General features: G+C 45.7%; 1 protein-coding gene across 11 annotated transcripts in view; it reads left to right on the forward strand.

The window, feature by feature from the left end:
• The first annotated feature begins 3,355 nt into the window (after positions 1 to 3,355).
• LOC124125465 (multiple epidermal growth factor-like domains protein 6) overlaps positions 3,356 to 25,353 on the forward strand; it is a 79,784-nt gene continuing 57,786 nt past the window's right edge. For 4 of the 11 annotated variants that reach the window (XM_048390597.1, XM_048390603.1, XM_048390604.1 and 1 more), the window contains exon 1: positions 3,361 to 3,506. Coding sequence is in view for 1 of the 11 variants with exons in the window: in XM_048390608.1 (XP_048246565.1) it covers positions 3,450 to 3,506 (57 nt within the window). In the remaining 10 variants the exon portion in view is untranslated. Of the gene's footprint in view, positions 3,507 to 25,353 lie in introns of all 11 variants that reach the window. The other 7 variants (XM_048390606.1, XM_048390599.1, XM_048390598.1 and 4 more) reach the window with 6 other exon arrangements.

The raw sequence follows: 25,353 nt of genomic DNA on the forward strand, positions 1-25,353 counted from the left end.
TGCTCCAAAGTTGACCTGGACGAGTTGGCTTCTTTCCAGTGGTCTGTCCAGTCTCTGCTGCACTTCAGTCTTCAAGAGTCGGAACAGTCTGGCATAGGTGGCGGCTTGACGATCAGGCAACAGGGTGAAGACAAGTGAATAGGATGTAGAACCAACTCGAGCATGAAGGATATATACTTGATCCCACAGGTCTGGGCAGGAGGTGAAGGTGCCATCCGTGTACACCATGTCCGCAGTCTGCAAGGCTTGTAGTTGTTCCAGGGTAGAGAAGGCTAGGATCTTGTTGTGCACGCCATCACTAAGGGGGAGGAAGGGCCGTCCATCAATGGTCTCAGTCCAGGAACCTAGGAGATCAACATCCGAGAGATTCCTGGGGAGAGCAGGCATGTCTGTAAAGGGCACTGCTGACGCTGGAGAAGGAAGGGAGAAGGGGTATCTCGTTGCCATATGCATCTTCTTGTGCTAGCTGGTCATTGTAGAGGGAGTGCATCTTGGTTGTTTCTTCACGGGCGTGCTTTCGAAGCGTGCTGAGGAACTTGAGTTTGTTGACATGTTCTGGTGGATGGTTGTGCTCAGTCCGGTTCCGGAGGAAGTCGTCACTTGTTGTGCATCTACCAGTGCAGGTCTTGATAACACAACTCCAGTGGGTGCTGGTCTGTCTTTCTCGATTTCGGTTGTAGAGATATCCATCCGGAAGAATCTGAGGTGTGCCTCTCTGTGACATAATATGTTCCACTTTCCTTAACCCAGCCATTCTGATAATGCTACCATGATCTTACTTACTTACTTATTTTGGAGATTTTACGTGCGCTTTTCGACTGCAGCGTATTTGGAACACGGGCCCGGCCCGGCCATTTAATGTGTTTCAGAAAAGGGGAAAAAGTTGTTTGGCAATCCAGTAGGGGAGTTTAAGTGGTTGCTTATATATATTTTATATGATCTGCCAGTAATGATATTTATATCACAGTTGGTTAAACTGAGTAGACTCTGGCAAATTGATAGTAAAAGATTAATTGTTTAATATTAAGAATGTTATTATAACAAGCAGCTAAGTGCAAGTGTAACTTGAGTAGTAGTCTGGTTGAGAAGTTCTTCATTTTCCACAAGTTTTAAAGATCAAACACTACATATTGGATTAACATAATAACTTATAATCAGAGTACAACATGCGACTGGAGTAGCAACTGGAGTAGCAATCTAGTAACTAACTATAACAATAAAAAAAGTAGCAAATAAGTAGAGAAAGATCAAACAATGAACCTTGAGACATTCCTAATTAATCCCTCACTGAGTAGGACTGTACCATTGTTGTGGGTACTGCCCTAATTAATCCCCTACTTCAGTGTCTGACAACTGGCTGTCTAACAACTGGCTGTCTAACTAATGGGAGATAACCCTTGACACACCTTTTCACAGTTTCATGGGCTGTAAAACTTGCAGATTGGACTTTGGAAAGTTTGTTTGAGCGGTGGCAGCAGTACCCGGGCAGCGGTAGTAGCCTATATTAATGTATAATGTGATTAACAGCTGACTGTGGGTTACATTTGATCAAATTTTATAGAAATCGTTCAAATTGGTTGTTAACGTTCGATCGATGTACCAGCTACGTTAAACTAAGCGAAATATAACTAGTCACGTATGATAAGACATGGTAATGTTAAGACTGATGTGTATGCTTAAATGTCTCCATTCCATTCTAATCTGTTTCAAGTATATTGTCCGAGTACTACCGAGGCTGTCGTTAAGCTTCCAGGTTCAGGCCGAGCAAGACGTTCTTTGCCTGTTGGTCAATTTTGAAACCATCTGCAGTTGTCTCCCTTTGTATCAGCAATTTCCCGTTCAATTCTTATGATATGTTTGTGTGTTGGATTGCGATGATTGTTATGCGTCCGGGACCTGCCTCCCCCGCTCGAGAGGCTGTGCTGCTGACTTCAGCAGAAAGGAGTGAGTGAGTTGGGCGTAACGCCGCTTTTAACAATATTCCAGTTATATCGCGGCGTGTCAGTTTAATGTGGGAGGAAAGCCCGAAGTGATGCAGGTCTCAGACGTTTATCACTTCGGTGAAACCCACAAGCACAGGTATGGTGCTGACAAACCTAAAAACATAATCGGGCCGAGCCGGGATTCGAACCCACAATCATAGGTTTCTGGCGTGCCCAATGAACGCAACTCTGCACAGCGAATCGCGGCGCCTCAGACGACTGGGCCACCCGTGCCCCCTCTGCAGAAAGGACATTTCATTGGGGCCCCTTAAGCCTATGTGTCAGTTTCGGTCCCCTTGAACAGGTTGTGTGAGTGACAACACAGATCTTCTCGGTGACATTACAACAATTTCTCTCGTATAACTGTATGCAGTGTCTTCAAATTAATGTACTGTGAGAGGAAGGTCTCAGGCCTTTGGTGAGACCCAGGACAAAGGGTATGGAGCTGACAAACCGAGAAACATATTGGGAATTTACTGTAAAGTTGCTTCGTTGATGTTCTGTCAAATTGAGATTAGCAGTATGCATTTCTACCAATTTGTCGACAGTGATAATAGTTGGGTCAATGTGACCCAGGAACGAGTACTGACATACTGATCAGTAGTGAACCACGGCGTATGTTTATTTTAGATTTTAAGTTGTCTGAAGACTCCCGCCGAGAAGATTTACGGTCCCTGATTTACTCTCGTATTGTCAAGAACACATACGTTTCAAGCTGTACCTAACAGCAAAGTATTTCAACACATAATATTTCTCACGGACCCCCCCCCCCCCCCACACACACACACATTAATATATACAGTAAACTACGGTTAAAACGAACTCAAAGGGACTACTATGTTTAGTTCGTTATAACCGTAGTTCGTTATAAGCATATATACAGCATTACTACAGCAAATAGTCGGGACTATAAAAGTTAGTTCGTTATATCCGTCAGTTCGTTACAAGCGTGTTCGTTATAACCGTTGTTTAATGTAACTATTTTTTGAGTCACCAAAGTATATGGTTGTTTGTTTCTCGTTTCATGCCCTCTGTCAACAATATTCCAGCTGTATCACGGCGACCTGCAAACACAGTTTCGTTTTACAACAATTCATAGCGTGCTTGAGTCCTCTCCCGGGTGGAGACGGGCGTATGATGTAAGTTTAAAACTCGGCGCTGTAATGCGTGTTCCCACTTTATACTAGTAATACAGCTATTTCATGTGTTAAAACTACAGCTAACACACGGTATAAGGTTTGGATATCACAGGGTTCCGTATAATTATACTGCTTGATTTGTTGAAGCATTAAAGGTAGAGCTTAAATATCATGACATAACATTTTCACCTCTCGCTCGATAAACTTTACCCACTGTGAATTGTGAACACGTTCATACTTGACTGCCTTATCTCAAGGACTCCGTTTTGTAATATCATACTGTGCGCTGTGACGCGATAACTGGCTGGATATACATAACATATATTCTATGTACACGAAGCGTAGTGGACCTTTCATACATTATACAGATTTTCAGAATGTGAAGGTAAGTTAGAAACTGTCTTCTCTGTTACCTCACCCGCTGTTCATTACTCCGAGTTCTATTAATTATTTTGATACAATCATATTTTGAAAAAAAAGAGAAAAACCCATTTCATTTTCATGTTTCTGAGAACATGCCTCCTACAAGGTCAAATAAAATGTCGAAATCACTACCTGTCAGTCAACTGTGAGAAATATTATTATAGCTGAAGTCATTAATTATGTGACATATCCTAAGAAGTGACATTTCTGGCACGCTGTACCGATCGACGTTCGGTTGGTATTGGTCGACACGTTTCATGCTTAAACATGCAGCATTAACTAAAAGAAATGTTAGTACAGCTCTTATCAGGGTTTATATGAAAGTAAATTACGATCCGCAACGTGACCTACGTGTGTGTCTAAATAAATATACGTCGCATTAAAGTCACTTTTTATATCTAATTCAGATTAGTTGGTGAGACATTTTGAGCGGTTTGTAATTAATAGATCCTTGGCGAGGCAGACAAATGGTAACACTATGATCACCCGATCCTCTTTCCCCCCCCTATTATTACGCGTAGGAAGGGATACATTGGATCTAGTTTGCACCGGAATCCTCCTATTTCAGATCACGTCTGTTAAACAGTCAACCGCTGTGATAATGTTTTCACACTGGTCACTGGTAAACAGAATGCAACGAGAAACCGATTTAGTCATGATGACGTTAATTAGACTACGCAATTGTCTGCTTAATTGATGGCATGCACGTAATTGTGGGGGTGGGGGTGGGGGGTGGGGGGTGGTTAGTGTGTGTGTTACCGAGTGATACCCCAGAGATGCAATGTACTGTTGCGGTACCTCGGCTGCACCCCCCCCCCCCCCCCTCACACCCCACACCCCGAAGATGCAATGTACTGTTGCATGGAACGACTAAGTGTTGACTGCACCTCGGCTGCACCCCCCCCCCCCCTCCCCCGAAGATGCAATTTGTTGTTGCATGTAGCGATTAAGTGTTGACTGCACCCCACCTACACCCCCCACCCCCACCCCCCCGAAGATGCAATGTACTGTTGCATGGAACGACTAAGTGTTGACTGCACCTCGACTGCACACACCCCAGAGATGCAATGTACTGTAAGGACTAAGTGTTGACTGTACCTCGGCTACACCCCCCCCCCCCCCCCCCCCCCAGAGATGCAATGAACTGTAACGACTAAGTGTTGACTGTACCTCGGCTACACCCCCCCCCAGAGATGCAATGTACTGTAACGACTAAGTGTTGACTGCACCCCACCTACACCCCCCATCCCCACACCCCCCAAAGATGCAATGTACTGTTGCATCGGACGACTAAGTAAGTGTTGACTGCACTTCACCTACACCCCCCACCCCCACCCCCACCCCCACCCCCCGCAGAGATGCAATGTACTGTTGCATGGAACGACTAAGTGTTGACTGCACCTCGACTGCACACACCCCAGAGATGCAATGTACTGTAACGACTGAGTATTGACTGTACCTCGGCTACACCCCCCCCCCCCCACCCGAGATGCAATGTACTGTAACGACTAAGTGTTGACTGAATATTGGGTACACACACCTCAGAGATGCAATGTACTGTAAGGACTAAGTGTTGACTGTACCTCGGCTACACACACCTCAGAGATGCAATGTACTTTAAGGACTAAGTGTTGACTGTACCTCGGCTACACCCCCCCAGAGATGCAATGTACTGTAACGACTAAGTGTTGACTGTACCTCGGCTACACCCCCCACCCACCCCAGAGATGCAATGAACTGTAACGACTAAGTGTTGACTGTACCTCGGCTACACACACCCCAGAGATGCAATGTACTGTAACGACTAAGTGTTGACTGTACCTCGGCTACACCCCCCCCCCCCCCCCCCAGAGATGCAATGTACTGTAACGACTAAGTGTTGACTGTATATTGGCTACACACACGCCAGAGATGCAATGTACTGTAACGACTCAGTGTTGACTGTACCTCGGCTACACACACCCCAGAGATGCAATGTACTGTAACGACTAAGTGTTGACTGTATATTGGCTACACACCCCCCAGAGATGCAATGTACTGTAACGACTAAGTGTTGACTGTACCTCGGCTACACACACCCCAGAGATGCAATGTACTGTAACGACTAAGTGTTGACTGAATATTGGCTACACACACCTCAGAGATGCAGTGTACTGTAACGACTAAGTGTTGACTGTACCTCGGCTACACACACCCCAGAGATGCAATGAACTGTAAGGACTAAGTGTTGACTGTACCTCGGCTACACACACCACAGAGATGCAATGTACTGTAACGACTAAGTGTTGACTGTACCTCGGCTACACACACCCCAGAGATGGAATGTACTGTAACGACTAAGTGTTGACTGAATATTGGCTACACACACCTCAGAGATGCAATGTACTGTAAGGACTAAGTGTTGACTGTACCTCGGCTACACACACCCCCATCCCCCCTCCCCCGAAGATGCAATTTGTTGTTGCATGTAACGATTACGTGTTGACTGCACCCCACCTACACCCCCCATCCCCACCCCCCCCGAAGATGCAATGTACTGTTGCATGGGACGACTAAGTAAGTGTTGACTGCACTTCACCGCAATGAACTGTAAGGACTAAGTGTTGACTGTACCTCGGCTACACACACCACAGAGATGCAATGTACTGTAACGACTAAGTGTTGACTGTACCTCGGCTACACACATCCCAGAGATGCAATGTACTGTAACGACTAAGTGTTGACTGTACCTCGGCTACATACACCCCAGAGATGCAATGTACTGGAACGACTAAGTGTAGACTGTATCTCGTCTACACACGCACCCACCCTTGTATTGCAATGTTGCTTCTAGGGTCATACTGCTACAGCAAAAACTGTAAATTGTTTTGTTTACTTGCATGATCTTGAGATTTGTCAAACAAGCGGCGCAAAACAAACAACACAATGAAACCGAAATAAGATCCACCAATTCCTCCCCAGACATCCCTGATACCATATTGGTAAATGTACACGATTTAAGGAATATCATGTGTATTCGCCTTTATGAATTCTTCGCCCTCAGACAGTAGAATTATTGCATGTGAGTGAATGCATGTAATGATCCTTCTTGTTATATAACGTGAACATTCAGTGAAATATACTGTGACACATGGAGTCTGCCTTGTGACATTTAGGGTTGCGGTAGGGTAGCCTAGTGGTTAAAGCATTCGCTCGTCACTGTTTCTGGTTTGATCCCCAATGGTACAGTGTTTGAAGTAAATTGCTGGTGTCTCCCGTCAAGTTATGCTGGAATATTGCTAAAAGCGGCGTTAAACTCCTCTCACTCACTCACTTATGTCAATTTACTCGAGTAAAGTATTGTACACTTAAACACATAGCATTATGATATCAAAAGAAATACGTGTTAAAGTAGAGGCATGTTTCGCTCTAGGTGTTACACGTCCAAACAATAAGTACGCGCTGAGGGCTATCACGTTTCTCCTCTCCTCGGGGAAACAAAGCCAGTTGGTAACCTTTGTGTTTCGCAACACCGTCTGTGTGCACACCTAGTCTTTAGGTTGTTTTCCCTATCGATTCGTTGAACCTGCTTGAACAAACCGACATTGAACGTGATATCAGCACTGGAAATGAGCAAAGCTTGCACAGATAACGCCAGGAACTAAACCCAGTGAATACAACTGCGAAGGCATGTTATCAAAACGATCTATGTCATTGTGTGACAAGGGTTATCGTGTTACTGCTTGTGTGTGGGGTTTAATATAGGTTGGTTTAATATGACCATATTGTCCAGCTATATGACGGCGGTCTGTAAATAATTGAGTCTGGACCAGACAATCCAGTGATTGATATCATGAGCATCGATCCACACAATTGGGATCGATGACGTCCATCAACCGAGCCTGACCACCGATCCCATTAGTCGCCTCTCCCGAAAAGCATAGTCGCAATTTACGGCAAGCATGGGTTGCTGAAGACCTATTCTACCCCGGATCTTCACAGGTCGTTAAATATAGGAGACAGTCAGTACACATGTTTAATGAAGACGTATTTGGAAGACATAAACTTCATCTCCATGTATTTCGACAGCCCCCTTTCATGTTGTATATAATGCAATTTTAATATGTTGGCATAGGTTCATCCCGTACAATCATATTCTCATATTTCTTGCAGTGACACATATAATTAAATACTTTTTTAGTTCGGGGGTATAAATGTATATTTCATGTAATGTATTCAGTGGATACAACGCTGTATTTGATTATTATAGACGGGATATAAATGTGTCCTTATTCGCCAGGGTTGTAAAAGCAGCAAACCAGGTATTGCACGTAATTCAATCTTATCGGAAAGCATGTTGTAGTATTGACGGACCTCAAGAACAACTATGAGTGTACTTACACCATGTTACGCAAGTTTGAATTACATGTAGGTACATGACTGGCCGTTATCTGCATTCCTGAGGACGCAAGCTCTACGCGTTTGCCACTTTGAATGTAATATGACTGCACCTGCTGTTTCAATTTCGGCCCCATGACAGTAAGCATTATCTATTGACACAACAACAGTTGGGTCAAAGTGACCCACGAACGAATGCTCCACTACTGACCTTGACTTACTTGCCGTGAAACGAATGTATTTGTTTGTTTTAAATTTCCTGATAATCTCCCTAGCCCTCAGGCAGGAAGATGTACCTTCGTATTGGCATGTTGACTTTTAGATTGGAGTCTAGTTGCCGCACGACGCCTCTTGATATTGCAAGTTGTGTTTGGGAAAGATTAAAATCCATTTGGGGTTTGTCGACAGGGATTTATGCATCAGTCCATGTTCATGAATCACTACTAAAAAACATTTTGATGCCAAAGACAAGTACGTTTTACCTCCAGAACAAGATCGTAAGGTTCGAGTCAATTGTCGTGAATCACAGTCGGGAACCTTTTCAAAAAGTTTCATAAGGCTGTAAAACTTTCAGATTGGACTTTGGGAAGTGTGTTTCTTTCTTTGTTGTTTAACACCAGTAGTTGTCTACAGCGGTCCAGTACCGCTCAGATTTCTGGTACCAAGATGGCGGCACATCCGTTTCCGGTCACGTGACCTGCGCATGCGCGCAGTGCATGATGGGTACCTGCGCGCGCCTCCAAGATGGCGTCACTTCCGTTTCCGGTGGAGCGCGCATGCAAGATGGCGTCGCATCCGTGTCCGGTGGCGTGCGCATGCAAGATGGCGTCGCTTCCGTGTCCGGGGAGGAGGGGGAAAACCCGGAGAAGCGCACGTACAAGGTGAACAAGATCGACAGGGTTGTTGTTCTTGTGTTGTTCTAAAAATAGACGTGGTGGTGGTGGTGGTGAAGGGAGGGAGGGAGGGAGGGAGGGAAGGAGGAGGCGTGGGGGTTTGAGGGTCGTCAAAGCAAAGGAGGAAAAGCTGTCTTTCGGGAGAGATGGGTGGCCCTGAAAAGGGCCGTTGGAAAACAAACTGGAAACTGGAAACGACAGGAAACGGCAGGTACACTGGAACACTGGAACACTGGAAACTTGAAAAACTGCAAACGATGGGAAACTGGTAAAAAACAGTGGAGCAGCATGGCCCATGCGTTAGTCACTTTGTTCAGATGATCTCTCTTCTTCATCCTCTACTTCCATCTCATCCTCGGACGGAAGGTGTCGTCGGCGCTTTGAAGCGTGTTTTCTTGAGGGGCTTCTGTTCCGTTTTCTTTTCTCTAGACGAGTTGTGTGAGGCATTCTTTTAGGTCGAGGACATCGGCATGCATGTCCTCGATGAGATGAAGCACTTGTGTCACGGATGCCACGGGTGTCGACGTGGATGGTGTTGCTGACGTTTTCTTTCGACTGGGTTCTGGGCAATCTGCAGCGAAATGACCCACGACTTGACAGTTGTGACAGGGGCGCTGGGGTGTCTTCTTTCGACTGGGTTCTGGGCACTCTGCAGCGAAATGACCCATGACTTGACAGTTGTAACAGGGGCCCATGTTCTGCTTCTCTTGACTGTTCATCTTTGGACAGACATAGTGACGGTGACCTTGAGTGTCACACTCGAGGCATATCACTTCAGGGCAGTACAGGTAACTGTGATTGTCGGTCTGGCACTTCATACAACTGTATCGAGCTGGCATGATGGGTTTCATAGAATGCAGTGTGTGAGTGAGTGGCTTCGCTCTTGTTTTGTTTTTATAGGAGAGCCACTGACACCCTGCTTCCTGATTGGTTCCCCAGGCAGCGCCCCCGATTGGTTCGTTCCGGCGCCTGGCCTGCACCTCGGTTTTCTAAAACGGACCGACCCCTGTGTTTCTTTTCCATAGGAAATGGATTTTACCATGGGAGAGAAAGCACAACCCCGGTTCGGGCAATCAGAGCCCCGCTTGGTCCGAGCGCGGTCTCTGATTGGTCGACAACCCAGGCTTCGGATTGGTCCGATTTCGATCCAGTTTTTATCGGGGTGTGCATTTCGATCCTGTTTTGTTTTTTTCTTCATCCTACAGACAACATAACACGACTATGAGTTTTTTAAAACAATTTTAATCCCCCTGATCACATGAACCAACACCACAAAACAAAAGTCACAGGATGAGGGGGGACATCCCTGTGATTTTGTGAACACGAAGGGGTGACCACGAGGGTAGGAACGTCTGACCACTTTGAAAAAAACCCCAAAAAAACAAACTTTGTCACTTGGGGTGAACAAGACACTCGACTCTTCGTTTCCGTGCTTCTTGGGACACCAAACGTCTGTATTTTTCGTTCACTTCTCCATCAGGACAAAACAGGCACAAGTATTCGCAGGGGACTTTGACGTGCTTCAGATGTTCTTTCCAGGGTTGGTCTGTGGCTTCCCATTGGCGGAGTGCCACACCGCAGCAATAACAGGTCACACAGTCACCTCGTCCTGGATAGAAATAGCCAGCCATGGCCATGTCATAAGGGGTCTGGGTCATCTGTTGAGGCCACGTTTGAAAAGACCTCAGACGTTCTTGAAATGAATCATAGTGGGGATGAGAAGGATGACACAAAGTGTAAGAAGGAAAAGGTCTCTCCAGAATGTCACCGAGTCGCCACGTGTCGTCCATCAAGAGTGTGTCGTCCATCAACAGTGGACGTTTTCTCGCTTCTTGTTCTCTCGCCTTTTCAGACACCCACTCGGAATCGGTGACGACATCTCGGGAGGATGACATGGCATTCATAGAACGTCTTTGCTCCATGATGACGGTGACTTCACTGAAAGAAGGTCTGAGGGTTCGCCTGCTTTTATGAAACTCTCCACCGTACTCCCTTCAACGGAAGGTCATGACCTTAGCTTACGCCTCCTCCACCTCATTACGTGACGTCATCCTGTGTTTGGGTTGACGGACACACGGCATGATCCATGACATGATCCATGACATGACATGGCACACGGTGGGTGTGTGGGGATGGATGCGTCCTGGAATGACTGGCACCAGGCAGCTGATCTTTCAAGCATGGCCTTTCTCTTTTATCTTTCTCTTCTTCACTTTGGTGTGCACTGACATGACAGAGGCACAGACAGACAGACAGACATACAGACAGACGGACAAACGACGTCAACGACATCTCAACTCAACCTCTACCCTCGGTTCGGCACTCTATCGGAGTTAAGATCAATCAAGACACAAAGAGTCAGTTAAATCAATCACTGTTTAATCATGAAAAAACCAATCACAACCCGATACAATGGAAATACGAAAAGTCAATGGAGGAGGGAGTGCTTTGCATGTCCCTACAACAACCACAACAACAACAACAATAACGCGACTTCCATCTTCAAACCTGTGAGAGGTCCATCCGTTCAACACGTACAGTCTATGGCCTCCCTGAAACAGACATGACACATCACTTGATCACGGTTGCAGCTGACGTGTTGACAAAGTTCTTCAAATGAGGAGGATGATCACCATAAGATGTGCTCCTCAGATGCGATAGGCATGTCATCATGTGTCACTATGCTGTCATAGGTCAACATACTACAAGTACAGTCTATGAGCTCCAGACCACAGGCATGACACATCACTTGCCCGCTGTTGCAACTGATGTATCTTAACATGTTGTTGTGTCAGCAAACACGACATTCGCGTTGTAAGGGAGTGAGTTGAGCTTCTCCATAAGGATCCAGGTCAACGTTGTCATCATCATCATCGTCGCAAACCATGGGCGTACCTGAGGAGTAGACATGAACCTCTTCCGGGGATGCTGGTGACCAAGAAGCCTCAAGCAGGGGGAGCGTGTCCAGATCCATGGAAGGGAGAGTGGCCAGTGCTTCATGATCATCGAGGTCACCCGTCGCCATCGTCACAGGGGCATTCGGTGAATAGGTGGGCTCCCGAGGGGTTTGTTCCCACCACTGTTCTAGCACGGACTGGGCTGAACTGACATCAGGGGTCCTGTCAATCATAGGACAGAGTCCATTTATGATAGGAATAGGTCATGAATATGAATCACATCAAGAATGACTGAGACAAAGAAGAGCAGGGTACTTACAGTTGTTCTTGAGGAGAGATCTTCAGAGATAATTTCTTCCGTGATCGTCTTTTTGCAGGCGTTGCAGGTGTGGCAGGTTTCAAAAAGGATGTCCCCATCGTTTCGATGTCTGTTGTCGTTGCAGCAATGGTTGCTGTGGCTGCTGTGGTGGTGGTGGGGACTGGCGCTGTGGTGGTGTTGGTGATGGTGGTGGGTGTTGCCGCTGCTGTGGGGGTCACCACGGCTGTGGGTTTGCTCGTCTTTTTCTTCTGGATCTTCTTCATCGTCTTCTTCGATGTGTCTTTCTCCGGTTCAGTCAGCTTCCTCATCTTTGAACGTATCTGTTCGCACATCAGGTTGTCGCCCTTCGCACGTAACTTGGCGTACGCGTCGTCGGTCTTCACCTTTAAACACAGCAAGTCGTACACTTCACCCCACAGTTCAGCAGTCATGTCACCGTTCCCATCTCCACTGCTTCCTTGGCCACTCATGTCGCTTCGTGTCTTGTCATTCAACCGTTTCGACATGATGTTGTCCGGATGTTCTGTTCGTTGTTGTTGTTGTTGTTTCTTTCCAAGTCTTCACGGAGGTGTGTCAACACTTGATTGTACTCTCTCCAAACACGTGTTTCTTCCAGATAAAACGCCAACAACCAACACAACATAAGGAACATCAATCAGAGGGACGATGTTGTTGCTTGGTCCGTTCAGTGAAAAGTGATGACCGGAGAGCATCGGTCGTATTAAAAGCCCTCGAGGTCCTGCTTTCTGATAGGTCCGTTCCCGTGTCTGACTTTCACCTTGGTTTTCCAAACTGGACCGACCCTTGTGTTTCTTTTCCATAGGGTTAGGGTTGTAGCGTGAGAGAGAGAAAGCACAACCTCGGTTCGACCAATCAGAGGCCACCCTGGCTCGAACACGGCCTCTGATTGGTCGACAACCCAGGCTTCGGATTGGTCAGATTTCGATCCGTTTTTTTCTGTAGGGGTCCATGTCGATTCAGTTTTGATCCGCTGTCATGAAAAATTTTATAGAAAGTCGTCTCTGTACCCAAAGGGAAGCGTGTCTACAGGTAGCCCTGTGATTTCGTCGTAGACAAGACGTCGCTTGTCGTACACGGTACGATAGTCTTTTCGGGTGGGTCGGGTCACGAGTGCGTTTTCGTGCCGAGGTCCTTTTCGAATGATCTGATGAGGGTAATCCAAACTGATTTTCTCCTCCTCTTTCCCAGGTCGTTGTCCCAGTATCAGTCCTTTCATGGTGTCAAAGTTGAGATGGCGTTGGTTTCGGTAATTCAAAGTGAACCCTCGCACTTTGCAGGTCGTGCGCGTTCCATCGGGTCTGGGGTTCATTAACTCGTAGCCATAGTTTTTGGGACCTCCCGACACAAACGTCTTGATGGTGTTTCCGTCCAGTTCATCCGTAAACTCACCCAACGAATGGCCGAGCTTTGGATTCGCGTCGTGGGGTCGATGAATGTAAATGACGCTGTCCGTGTCAAAATACAAGACCCTGCGGCCCAACAGGGCAAGGGTCTCGTACAGCTTGAGACGTGCTTGGGCGGTGACCCAAGCGGCGATGGGGACGTTGAAATGAGAATGAGGGGTTTGGTATTCTTTCTGATGGGTATATGTCACTTCCATCATGTGTTCGTTGACAACGGTCACATCCTCGATGGTATTGCGTTCATCCCTCCACAAGGCAAAGTACTGTACAGGATCGTTCATATACACGTTCTGACTGTAGTCTACCCGTTGTCCAAACTTGCCCCAGAGCGAATTCAGTTGCATCTTGGCAATCGTGCGGCGTCCTGGATTTTTTTCGATGCGATCCTTGTCCAACCCAATGCCTTCTTTGTCGTAGATCTCCTGGATGTAAGCGTTGTGATCCGTACATGCTTCGGGGTATCCGCTGGCTTCGAGCTTCTCCTTGAAATGTCGATCGATGTAAGTGTCAAAGAATCCCACTTGCTGGGTGTCGGGGCCATGCTGTGCAAAGGTGTCAAAATGCCAAACGTCGTAGATCTGAAGCACCCGGTAGTCATACTTCTTCACGGCTTTCTGGAGTTCTACGGTGGCGTACATCCCCACCCATGACCTCTCTCCGTCCGTGTGTTCGCAGGGGGAGTCTGACCGGGTATCGGCACACGTACTGCACAAAGGACAGAGCAGTTTGCCACCCGATCTGTAAGGCAGTAGCGGATGGTAGAGTCGTTTCGGGGGTAGGACACGGCATTGGATCAGGCCTTTCAGTTCAAACAACGTGTCCACAGGGGGTTGATGGAGAAGGGTCGGAGTGGGAAACGCTCCGGTCTTACAAATGTAGGGACAAAGGGAACAAATATCGATGTACTTGATGGTTTCACCTTCTTGGGCTTCGAAGCATAATCGCGTGGCATTGGTGCGTCCTCCATAGAAGGCGTCGCGAGGGTTGAGCGGCCCAGGGACGTCACTACAGTGGGGTCCCTGCAAGAAAGCACGCAGAGCGGAGTCCTCCCGTTGCATTTTCGTAAACTCGTGCTCCCACAGGGTGACGATTCGTTTCACCTCAGGGTGTTGACTCAAGAGCGGTAGTGGGTGTCGGTGTAACAGGCTCCCAACGACGAGCCCAGGACGGGATGCGATTCTCCACGTTGGGTCTTGTGACAGACCTGGCACCCATGCCAGAAACAGCCCAGGAATTCGTAGAGGGTGCCTGTCGCTGGATCGTAGCCATCCACGGTGTACCGATGTTGACCCCCTCCACACGTGAACTCTTTTTCACCGCCATTCCTGGCTTGCTGGAGGTGCAGATCGGGATCCGTTTCCATCAGATAGTGGAGCCAGTGCATACAAGCCTGGGAATAGTTTCTCTTGGGTTGGTAGCCTTGAGGTGGAAGAATGGCGATGGTATTGGGTTTCAGGTCGTGTTTTCGAAAGGATTTCATGGTGAACGCTGCAGCTGTCATCACTTCCACAAAGGGATCCTTGCCCACCGAGTGGATGGCGTTCTGTCGGAAGTCGGCGCATCCCCGTCTCAAAATGTCCACATCGCTCTGGCAGTAGGCTAAAAGTTCTCCTTGTAAGTCGAACAAGGCTCCTTCTTGCACTTTTTGAGTATGCCACTGGAGGAAGACTGTACGTTCCGCGGCAGACATGCCATCGGGATCGTACGTGACGGCTGGTGGATAGGGACCTCTGTAGGTCTGGTTGACTCCCGTATTGAAAAAGTGTGGAAAGTACCCTTTCTTCATTTATTTCAGCCCAAAGCTCTTGGGAAAGGCTTTCAGGGGGTAAGGGATGAAATTTAAGCTGTCTTTGAAACACAACCGTCCCAGGGTCATCTGCAAAATTTGTTGGCCATGTCGAATCTTGGTGGGGAGTGTCACCAGGAGGGGGAACAGACCCTTCAGGACTAAGTGTAAATCATAGGATCGTGCATTATGGGCCATCACATAAATGCGATCCTCCTTCGGGACTGTATGGCAGGGGGTGTTCTTGTTCTTTGGCTTCTTTGCTTTCTCCACTTCCATGGCCTCTTCCCCCTCCCCCTCTTCCACCTCTTCCACCTCCTCCGCCTCCTGCTGGGGTGATGCATGTCGTTGACGTTTGGAAGCGTACTTTCTTGAGGGGGCGCCATCCTGTTTTCTTTTTTGTTGTTGTTGTTTTTGTGTTGTCCCCTTGCGTGTGCTGCCCTCCTCTTCCTCTGGGTTGGGCTTCTTCTTGGGTATTTCAGACAACGTGGTCAACCACACACACACATCATGTCGCGTGGTGGGGCCTCGAAACACGATCTCACGGCTGGGACCATACCCTTCTTCTCTCCATGGACAGTGTTCGCACAAGTTCTTGCTCACTTCACTGATGAAATCGTCCACATCCTAGTTGCACCACGCACAAATTTGGAATGTGTTCCCCCGTGTCTTGCATGCATTCAAAATCGTAGAAGGCATATTGGACATTGTCTCGAAGGGGATGTTGTTCCTCTTCCCCCTCCTCCCCCTCCTCCTCCTCAGTTTTTTCACGGAGAGGCGTCATGTAACAGCGATGATCTGGGGTCATGGGTTCTCGGCAGACCAAGCAGGGATGTTCTTCATCGAAGCACTCGTGGTGAACCATGGGGTTCTCCAAAACGCGGACCAGCTGAAAACAGTCCGGGCACCTGTGAATCGATTGACAGGCGCTGGGTTTTCCCTCTGGCGGTGACTGGAGATGCCGAGTGTAACACGGTGGATTGGGGAACCAACCTTGACATGTCAAGCAAGGGATCCCGTGCTCTTCCTGGGGTCCGCAATAGCTAGAGTGGAAGCAGCGGTGACAGCGGTATTCCTTGGTGCAGGGATGTTTTTCGGGATGGTCGCAACGTTTCGGGACCAACGTTTGTCGCAGCGTTCGCAGTAATGGTTAGAGCCATAAAAAGCAGACATGGAAGTGATGACATCGTAGTGCTGATCATGATGGTAGACATGCAGCACCGTGGCGTGGGGTGGAGCCTCATCACACTTGTACAACAGTCTCTGGTCCACCTCTTGACTGTAGACTTTCAGTTGATAATTCAGACGGGTCAAGGCCCGTCCCATGCGTGCGAGGTCGTCCAGCGCCCGACAGGGACCTTCAGGCAGGCCAAGGCGCCAAAACAAGGCGCGTGCGTGTATGCCTTGAACGTCGACGCGATCCGTTCTCATCAGTCCCACTCGCTGGGCTTTCCATGCTGGGGTCAGAGGGTGAGGCTTGTGGGCATAATGCTGTGCCACCACCAGGGCCCATGCCAAACAGGATTGATCTTGGTTGTTGATCCGTACGATGCACTGTTTGCGTGTTAAAAAAGCTTCGAGTCCAATCACGTTTTTCAGTCGGAGATGGCCACTGCCCGATCCTAGCCTGTCGGGATCTGCGACGTGTACTAAGGTCACATCCATGGTGGCATCGATGTTCAGGTCTTTGTTGGACTGTTGGACTTTTTCCACGGCTTGCAAAATATTTAGCCCATGGAGATCTTCAAAACGTCGAAAGGGAATCCGTATGGGGGTGTTCAAAGCGGGATGATCGATACCTAGACCAATACGATCTCCCTTCTGACCTGACATCTGTTCATAAAAGTCATCGATCACCCTGTCAAATAAAGCTGGCAGTTCCATGGGGACGTGTTCCGGTGGTACGGTGTCCAAGTAGTCTGGGTTGAAAGTCAAACGATAGGTATGATTAGTGGTTCTTAACCGTATGGAGCGGGTGGTATCTTTCCTCTCCAAACGATAGGGCGTACTTTGGTTGCTCGTCATGATAGCGATGTGTGTCTGATGAATGTCTGTACTCTAAGAGGTGCTGAACGTCTGATGGATGGACAACCCTTCCCCAAAAACAGGATCGAAATCGGACCAATCTGAAGCCTGGATTGTCGACCAATCAGAAGACAGCAACGACCAATCAGAAGACAGCACCCGAACCGAGTTGTGCTTTCTCTCCCATGGTAAAATCCATTTCCTATGGAAAAGAAACACAAGGGTCGGGTCGTTTTAGAAAACCGAGGTGCGGACCAGGCCCCGGAACGAACCAATCGGTGCGCTGCGTTTTGGACCAACCAGGAAGCAGTGAGTTTCGATCCGGTTCTTCTCCTATAAAACAAGCGTGGATTCGAGTGGATCAGTGTATTTTACATAAAATTTATTTGATAAAATCAAGAATGGCTGACACAAAGAAGAGTGGTACGACGACGCGTGGGGAAGATGTGGTGATGGATAGTGCAGAACCTCGTGGATGTTGGAGTAAGAGTCATGCCGAGGAGGCGGTGTCACTGCTCAACGAACCAATCGGAGCTGCTGCCTGGCGAACCAACCAGGAGGCAGGGTGGTAGTGCCTCTCCTATAAAACAAGCGTGGATTCGAGTGGGTCAGTGTCACTTGTAAAAATTGATTCATCATGATGAGCAGCAGCAACAGCAACAACACCAGCAACAACTACCACCTGAAAGAAAACTGGGATCTAGAGATCGCCAGAGTAACACAACCTTTACCCGGGTGGAAAGAAGCATCACCACCCCCACCACCACCACCATGGTCTCCAGCGTGGCAATGTGCCAGATGTCAAGGGGGCCTGCCCGTCTATGCCCTTGGTACAAGGGTACGGGATGGCACTTTCGAGTGCGTGTACTGCGGCACTGTGCTGAAGGACACCTACGTGCGTCGGTTAACGCACACCAGTAGGTGTCCTGTCAGACGCGAAATGAAAGTCCACCCGTGCCTTTGCACCATGGCGTGTACATGCATGTAAGCATCAAAACGGCCCTTTTCAGGGCCACCCATCTCTCCCGAAAGACAGCTTTTCCTCCTTTGCTTTGACGACCCTCAAACCCACACGCCTCCTCCTTCCCTCCCTCCCTTCACCACCACCACCACCACGTCTATTTTTAGAACAACACAAGAACAACAACCCTGTCGATCTTGTTCACCTTGTACGTGCGCTTCTCCGGGTTTTCCCCCTCCTCCCCGGACACGGAAGCGACGCCATCTTGCATGCGCACGCCACCGGACATAGATGCGACGCCATCTTGCATGCGCGCGCCACCGGAAACGGAAGTGACGCCATCTTGGAGGCGCGCGCAGGTACCCATCATGCACTGCGCGCATGCGCAGGTCACGTGACCGGAAACGGATGTGCCGCCATCTTGGTACCAGAAATCTGAGCGGTACTTGACCGCTGTAGACAACTACTAACACCACACGCAGCAGTATTCCAGCTATATGACGGCGGTCTGTAACTAAGCCATCGATCCATGCAATTGAGATACGATGACATGCATCAACCAAGTCAGCGAGCCTGACAAGCACAGTCGCCTGACTTTGGAAAGTGTATAGATTACGAGAAAGAGAGTGTATAATTGACCATGGTACATGTTTTTATGAGATTCATTTGGGTTATCATCGTGCGTTATGATTTTTATTACTGTTTCTAAATATGTAGGTAAACGCTGGTCACGCGGTGGCCTAGTCATGCTGCTTGTGACGCGTCGTCGCGTCATTTTCCCCCATACCAAGCTACGTGAAACATTAAACATTTTGGGGGATCTCTGGTGTAAGTGTATGTGTATGTGTGTGTTTTGTTAAACGCCGCACTCTGCAATATTCCTGCTACATGACGGCGGTCTGTAACAATCGAGTCTGGACCAGACAATCCAGGGCTTGATATTATGAGCATCGATCCGCGACGTCGGAGTACGGCATCAACAAAGACCACCCACTTCATTAAGTCGCCTCTTTAAGCACCAGGTGTTGGGGATCTATTCGTAACAAAATCCCCACGGTTTGGTTTAAGTGTACAAATCAGCAGGTAATCCATGAAATGACAAGAGTGTTCCCACCTACATAACATATTATAGGCCTTATATATCACGAGGTTACACTTTTACCTCTCTCGTTATAACATAATCTTTATTTATTGTGCATTGTGAACATGCGCATGTGTGACTGCCTTGTGTAAAGGGCTCCGACCTGTGATAAGATTACTGTGTACCGTCACATAACATTTATTCATGCACACTTTGCGTGATAGGCCTTTGAGATCTTGGACAAAATAACAGAATGTGAAGGGTAAGTTTGAAACTTTTAATTTAATTTAATTCTTTTCTTATGTGCTTTTCCTGATTTTGATGCAATTATTTTTAAAAATATGATATTAACTCATAATTTCAAGTTCATGTTTTTGAAGACTTGCCTCTTAAAATTTGGACCAGAGGTATTTTCTACTTTAATTGCATATGATATTTGTGCATGCGACATTAAACAATACTGATAATTTTACACATGTAACGGACGTCAGAAACTCGATATTCAACTCGGGTAAGCAATATATGCTGTCACAACTTGTGGATAATTTGGATGTCATCAAGCCTGTACTTCAAGACTGGCATCAAGTGCGCATTTTATTCCTGTTACTGCGCTATCTGGTCCATAACTGGCTATCGAATAATGTGATGTCCATTACAAGATGATGCTATTATTTAACAGATCCTAATTTATTAAGGTTGTCCTATTAATCCCGTCCTACCCGTGAAGATCCGGGGTAGAATAGGTCTCCAGCAACCCATGCTTGCCGTAAAAGGCGACTATGCTTGTCGTAAGAGGCGGCTAACGGGATCGGGTAGTCAGGCTCGCTGACTTGGTTGATGGAGGTCATCAATCCGTATTGCATGGTTCGATGCTCATGATGTTAATCACTGGATTGTCTGGTCGAGACTCGATTATTTACAGACAGCCGTCATATAGCTGGAATATTGCTGAGTGCGGCGTAAAACAGCAAACTGTCGTAACTGCTTTCGGGCGTCAAGTGCGACCCTAATACAGTTACTAAATGTATTGCCGTTCCTGGTGCTTGTGGTAAATTACGCCATGACATTGCCACTCGCCTTGTCCGCCGCGGCTCGGCTCCGTCAAGGAGTGATTGGTCTGACGACACGTACTCCACGTTGTCTCTATCAGCATACATACTAACATAATAAAGAAACGCAACGCCAGCTTTATACTCACATAGTCTTACTTACTCTCAGCCCATCTATCAATATAGGACAGGATCAGACCGACCAGACTCGTCACTAACTGGAAAAACTTAGAACGATCGGGATTCAACTCGATCGATTGCAAACCGCGCTCTCCTCTCCTGATGTTGAAGGTATCATTTTATAGTGTTCGGGCCTGGCCTGTCTTTGTCACATGTAACAATACCTCATTCTGATTCGTTAACAGTTAGATCTGACCATGAACTCATGTGTGTCGTAATCGGAAAAATACAGAAGCCTACGTGCCAGATTTCTCATGTCTCTATTGATTTTGTGACTCGCATCCGGAAGCTCCAAATGAAATATACCTTGAAACTCTCTATTTGTTTCATTAACTAATGGACGATAGCCAGGAACAAATCCAATGATAATTATGAAATGTCCAGAATACACTTGTGATAAATGTGAAATGTCTTTTATCTATTGATTCCTTTCAAACTAAAACTCCTGTCACAAACTATATGTAAAGCAACTCCCCATTGCAGCTATAACGGTTACCATTTTCGTATGTTTTTGAGATGCATTTTTAACCTTATAACAAAACCAACCAACCAACCAATTGCGTTGCTCGATACTCATGATATTAATCACTGGTCTGTCTGGTCCAGACTCGATTATTTACAGACTGCCGTCTACGTCTTATAGCAGGAATAATGCTGAATGCGGCGTTAAACAACCAACCAACAAACCAACTGTCCCATGGCCACTTTATCTGTTGACCTGTGCCCTATATGGAGTAACCCAGCTAGTAATTACACATACATGTTACGAGAGTATGCATCTTAATTCTTTCCCGTGTCAGGGGGCATCTCATCATACATTACTTGAAAGAAATTGGTCTCTATAATTCATTTTAAATATGTATGTGAATAATTAAATTCTTGTTTTTAAATTTGATGTGATGCTATTATGAACTGACATTATTGAAGGCTCTGTCCAGGAGGTTAACGTAGCGTAAGATTAATGTCCCCCTGTGGGACACGTTATCCTATCATAATCGATGTAACTATCATCAACCAGTGTTTTTAAGCCAAGTCATTGCTGAGTATTTTTAAATATTGGCTAGCATTGTGCACAACCACCAATAGCTGAAGTGATGACGTAAATCCTGCTGGGATATCATGCAGGAAGCGGAAATACTGTAAGTCCCTATGATCCCCAGTGAGTTGGCCAAGCTTTGGTTACTGTCGGCCTATAGCCTGTGTTTTAAAACTGTATATATAATATTGTTATGCTTAAATATGTTTCATTAATTGTTTCTAAATATAACTGTGCATACATGACTCATAATCAACTTGGTCTCATCACTATATGGCTGAAATAATGCCGATACGACGTTAAATTTTAACTCACTCGCTCACTTAAATCATTTCGTCAGTTTCCATCGAAATTATCAATTTCAATACCTCAGAGTATATATTTTACGCTGCCTTATTCCGAGTATGCATGATAATTACACCCCACTATAATCCCCAGGAAATCTGAAACTTTCATGACGTGAACCGAAACCTTGATAAGTGGAAATTATACCAAATTACATTAGGTCAGCACTGGCATTGAACACAAACAAGGAAATCATATGCCTAACTATTTCATTTTTATTTGGAAGAAGACATTTTACAGCATGCGCTTATTATCCAGAATATAGTTGCGAAGTTACCAAGTTTAAATGTACATGTTTATTTACATCATGACATATCCATGAATATCATAATTTGTACAATGAAAATGTGTAACGTCGCTAACATGAGATTGGTTTCAAAGAAACCTTCTTCTGCTAGAATGTACACCATGGCAATGATCATACCAACTTGCTTACTTGGCTTGTTTTATTTTCACTGTACTTGTTATGTCATAGTATTTGAAGCATCTCCTTAAACGATTAAATGAATTAGTTTATATAAAATCACGACAAATGTGAAAAGTGACGATGGTACGGACAATGATGCTGTGGTAAAACCCCTTTCTTAATGGAAAAGCAGCACTCTGCAATATTCATGCTGTGTGACCGCAGTCTGTAAATACTCGAGTCTGGACAAGACAATCCAGTGATTGACATCATCTGCATTGATCTATGTAAGTGTAACACGATGACATGCATCAACCAAGTCAGCGAGTCTGACCACCCGATTTCGTTAACCGCCCCTTACCACAAGCATGGTTGCTAATTTTACAGTTTTGTGCACAGCGCGTGTGTTACAAAAGGGAAGGTGTTCCTTAATTTGATAGTTAAATGCACTTTCAGTTAAATGACCAAACTTTCAGTTTCTTAACACACAAGCTGTCACGTATCAACGAAAGGTTGATAAAAATCAATGCGGCGAGGGCGATGCAATTTCGAAAGTCAACAATTGAAAGTGTGAAGAAAGATATACACTGAAAAGACATAGATTTCGAAGCATTAATATGCTGAACGAGTTGGCAAATAAACAAAATAAAAATGTAAAAATTATGAATCATTTGAAATTACGGAAAGTAATATGTTACATTGCAAAAACTGATGACACATGTTCATTTGAACGTTTTAAAGCGTTCTAACCTGCTATATATGTGTTAATGTGATCAGCCTCAGTGATATAAATTGATCACATGAAAGGTTGAATGTATGTGTGAGACACAAATGAAAACCGACGTTGGTACATTATGTTTCAGACTGTGAATAACCGCCGAGCTTCCTGACTTTTCGGATTATCTGTCCCGATTAAAGGAATCGTTTCCATCTCAAATCATCGGCTTAGGAACACCTATTCACGATTAATTCAACACATAATCCATTGTCGTTGTAAGAACTTTTATGGGGGACTGATTGGGAAATTAATGACGTGTCGGCAACATAGCAGCGACAACAAAGAATGCATGAATGTACAGTTAAGCAGTGAGCTAAATGATCCATATTCAATACTTTACAAGGCGGATGGAAGTAAAACATATATACAACGATATAAACTACAACTCAACCATGTAATGTATACACATATCCCAAATGTATTCTGTACGAAATAACAGGGAAAGACACTGTCAGTCGTCCGTTGGTTTGGGACTAGTGAAGATGTGGTGGTTTTAAACTACAACGAACTGAAACAGAACCAGATCATTTTCCGTGAAATACTGTAAAATCGTATGGGTATTTGTGTCCTGAGTGTGCTATATATATGTGGGGTGTAAATGTTTACAGCCCAACGCCTTGTGGACTTCCGTTCAGCATGAAATTGTTCAAAACGGCAATAAGAACACAACCCATTCACCCAAATGGACTTGTACATGTAGTTAAAGTAAGGATCAAATTTAATTTGTCTATGTTAATCAATAAGTAATCAGGAAAAGTATATACCTGGTTAATGCTCTATCTTCTGCTCCATATTTTAAAACTCAAATTGATAAAGGTCTCTGCGGAGCTGCAGATTTGTTCTGTCGGTGAACCGGAGATAGATACTTGACAATTTGAGCTGGCTTATCATTCAGGTCATCAGGCGCCATGTGTGAAAATGACAGGGCATATCCAGAATGATTTCCTGTTGTAGGCTGATCACGGAGCTTCGTGTTTGCCGCGAAGGCCGGAATGGCAATGTCTGCACCTTCACCTTTGTGATTGTGTTGCGGCTCAGATACTGCGCCAGTGCCGTTGTTGCTGATTTCACAATATGTGTGTAGAGTTTCGTAGTCAGGAGATGGTATTTCTCTCTCACCCACCGACACAGTGTTCCAGGTTCTGTCATTGCGCTGGTGCCACCTATTTTAGACAAATTCATGATATGTATATATCTGTCTATTTTTAACAATGAAGTTACCGATTAACAAGTTTGGGGTTCAAGTGATACACAAGTTATTACATGTCGACAAGAACTGGCTTCCAGAAATCATGCCATACCACCAATCTTAAACCAGTAGTAGGTCAATGTGATTGACTAGCAACTCATCACATTGACCCACTACTGGTATAGGATTGCCATCATTTGTCATACGTAGGTATTCAACTCGTCACGAATAGTTAGCCGAAATGACATTTCATCAGGCTAATACCTTGATGATGACATACCAACATGCCAAATTCATATCCCATGGCTACAAAGAAGATATTAATGATACATTAACCCTCATAGTTCATGTACCTCATGGTTTTAAAAACAACGTGTTGTGTCGGAATGTCGAACACAAGTAGTCATACGCTTATGTTAAAACAACCCCATAAACATGGAGTTTCTTCATGAAGAAAATATCACAAGAAGCAAACCTTTCTTAAACATATTTGTTTACGTGGCCATCGTTTTAAATGCGATGTTTCTCTCTTTGGCTTGGTTCAGAACAATCTATTTGTGTGGAAGTAATCATTCATTGCTTCCCTTTCGTCCACACTAACCTTCGAGTGTCCATTCTCCCTCGAAAATAGAACACAGCTGCCAGCAGGATACAAACAGCAAACACCAGTGCAGCAGTTAGAATTCCACCAAGGAAAACATACGAAGTTGATCCTATTGCCAAACAATACAGTGAAATCCCTTTAGTCAGGGCAGCGTAAACTAGGACTGAAATGCACAGGTTTAAGGTGTATATGTATATATGTTTCAAATGGAAATGACAGGATACATGAGACAAAAAACACAAATCCTAGACACTATTCTAAAACTATTGCCAGAGAGGACTGAGACAGGGTGATAATAATGACGTTATACTCGACTTTAATGACCGTGGTCTTAAATCATGAATTGTCAGACGGTGACAACTTTATGCAAGGTCTGCAAGATAATTAGACAATAAACATATACCTGTATGTAAATCTATTAAAATCATCTTACCTCCTTTACATACGTTCGTCGTCAAA

Source organism: Haliotis rufescens, unplaced genomic scaffold (assembly GCF_023055435.1).
Source record: "Haliotis rufescens isolate VD_foot unplaced genomic scaffold, xgHalRufe1.0.p SCAF_9, whole genome shotgun sequence".
NCBI lineage: Eukaryota > Metazoa > Mollusca > Gastropoda > Lepetellida > Haliotidae > Haliotis > Haliotis rufescens.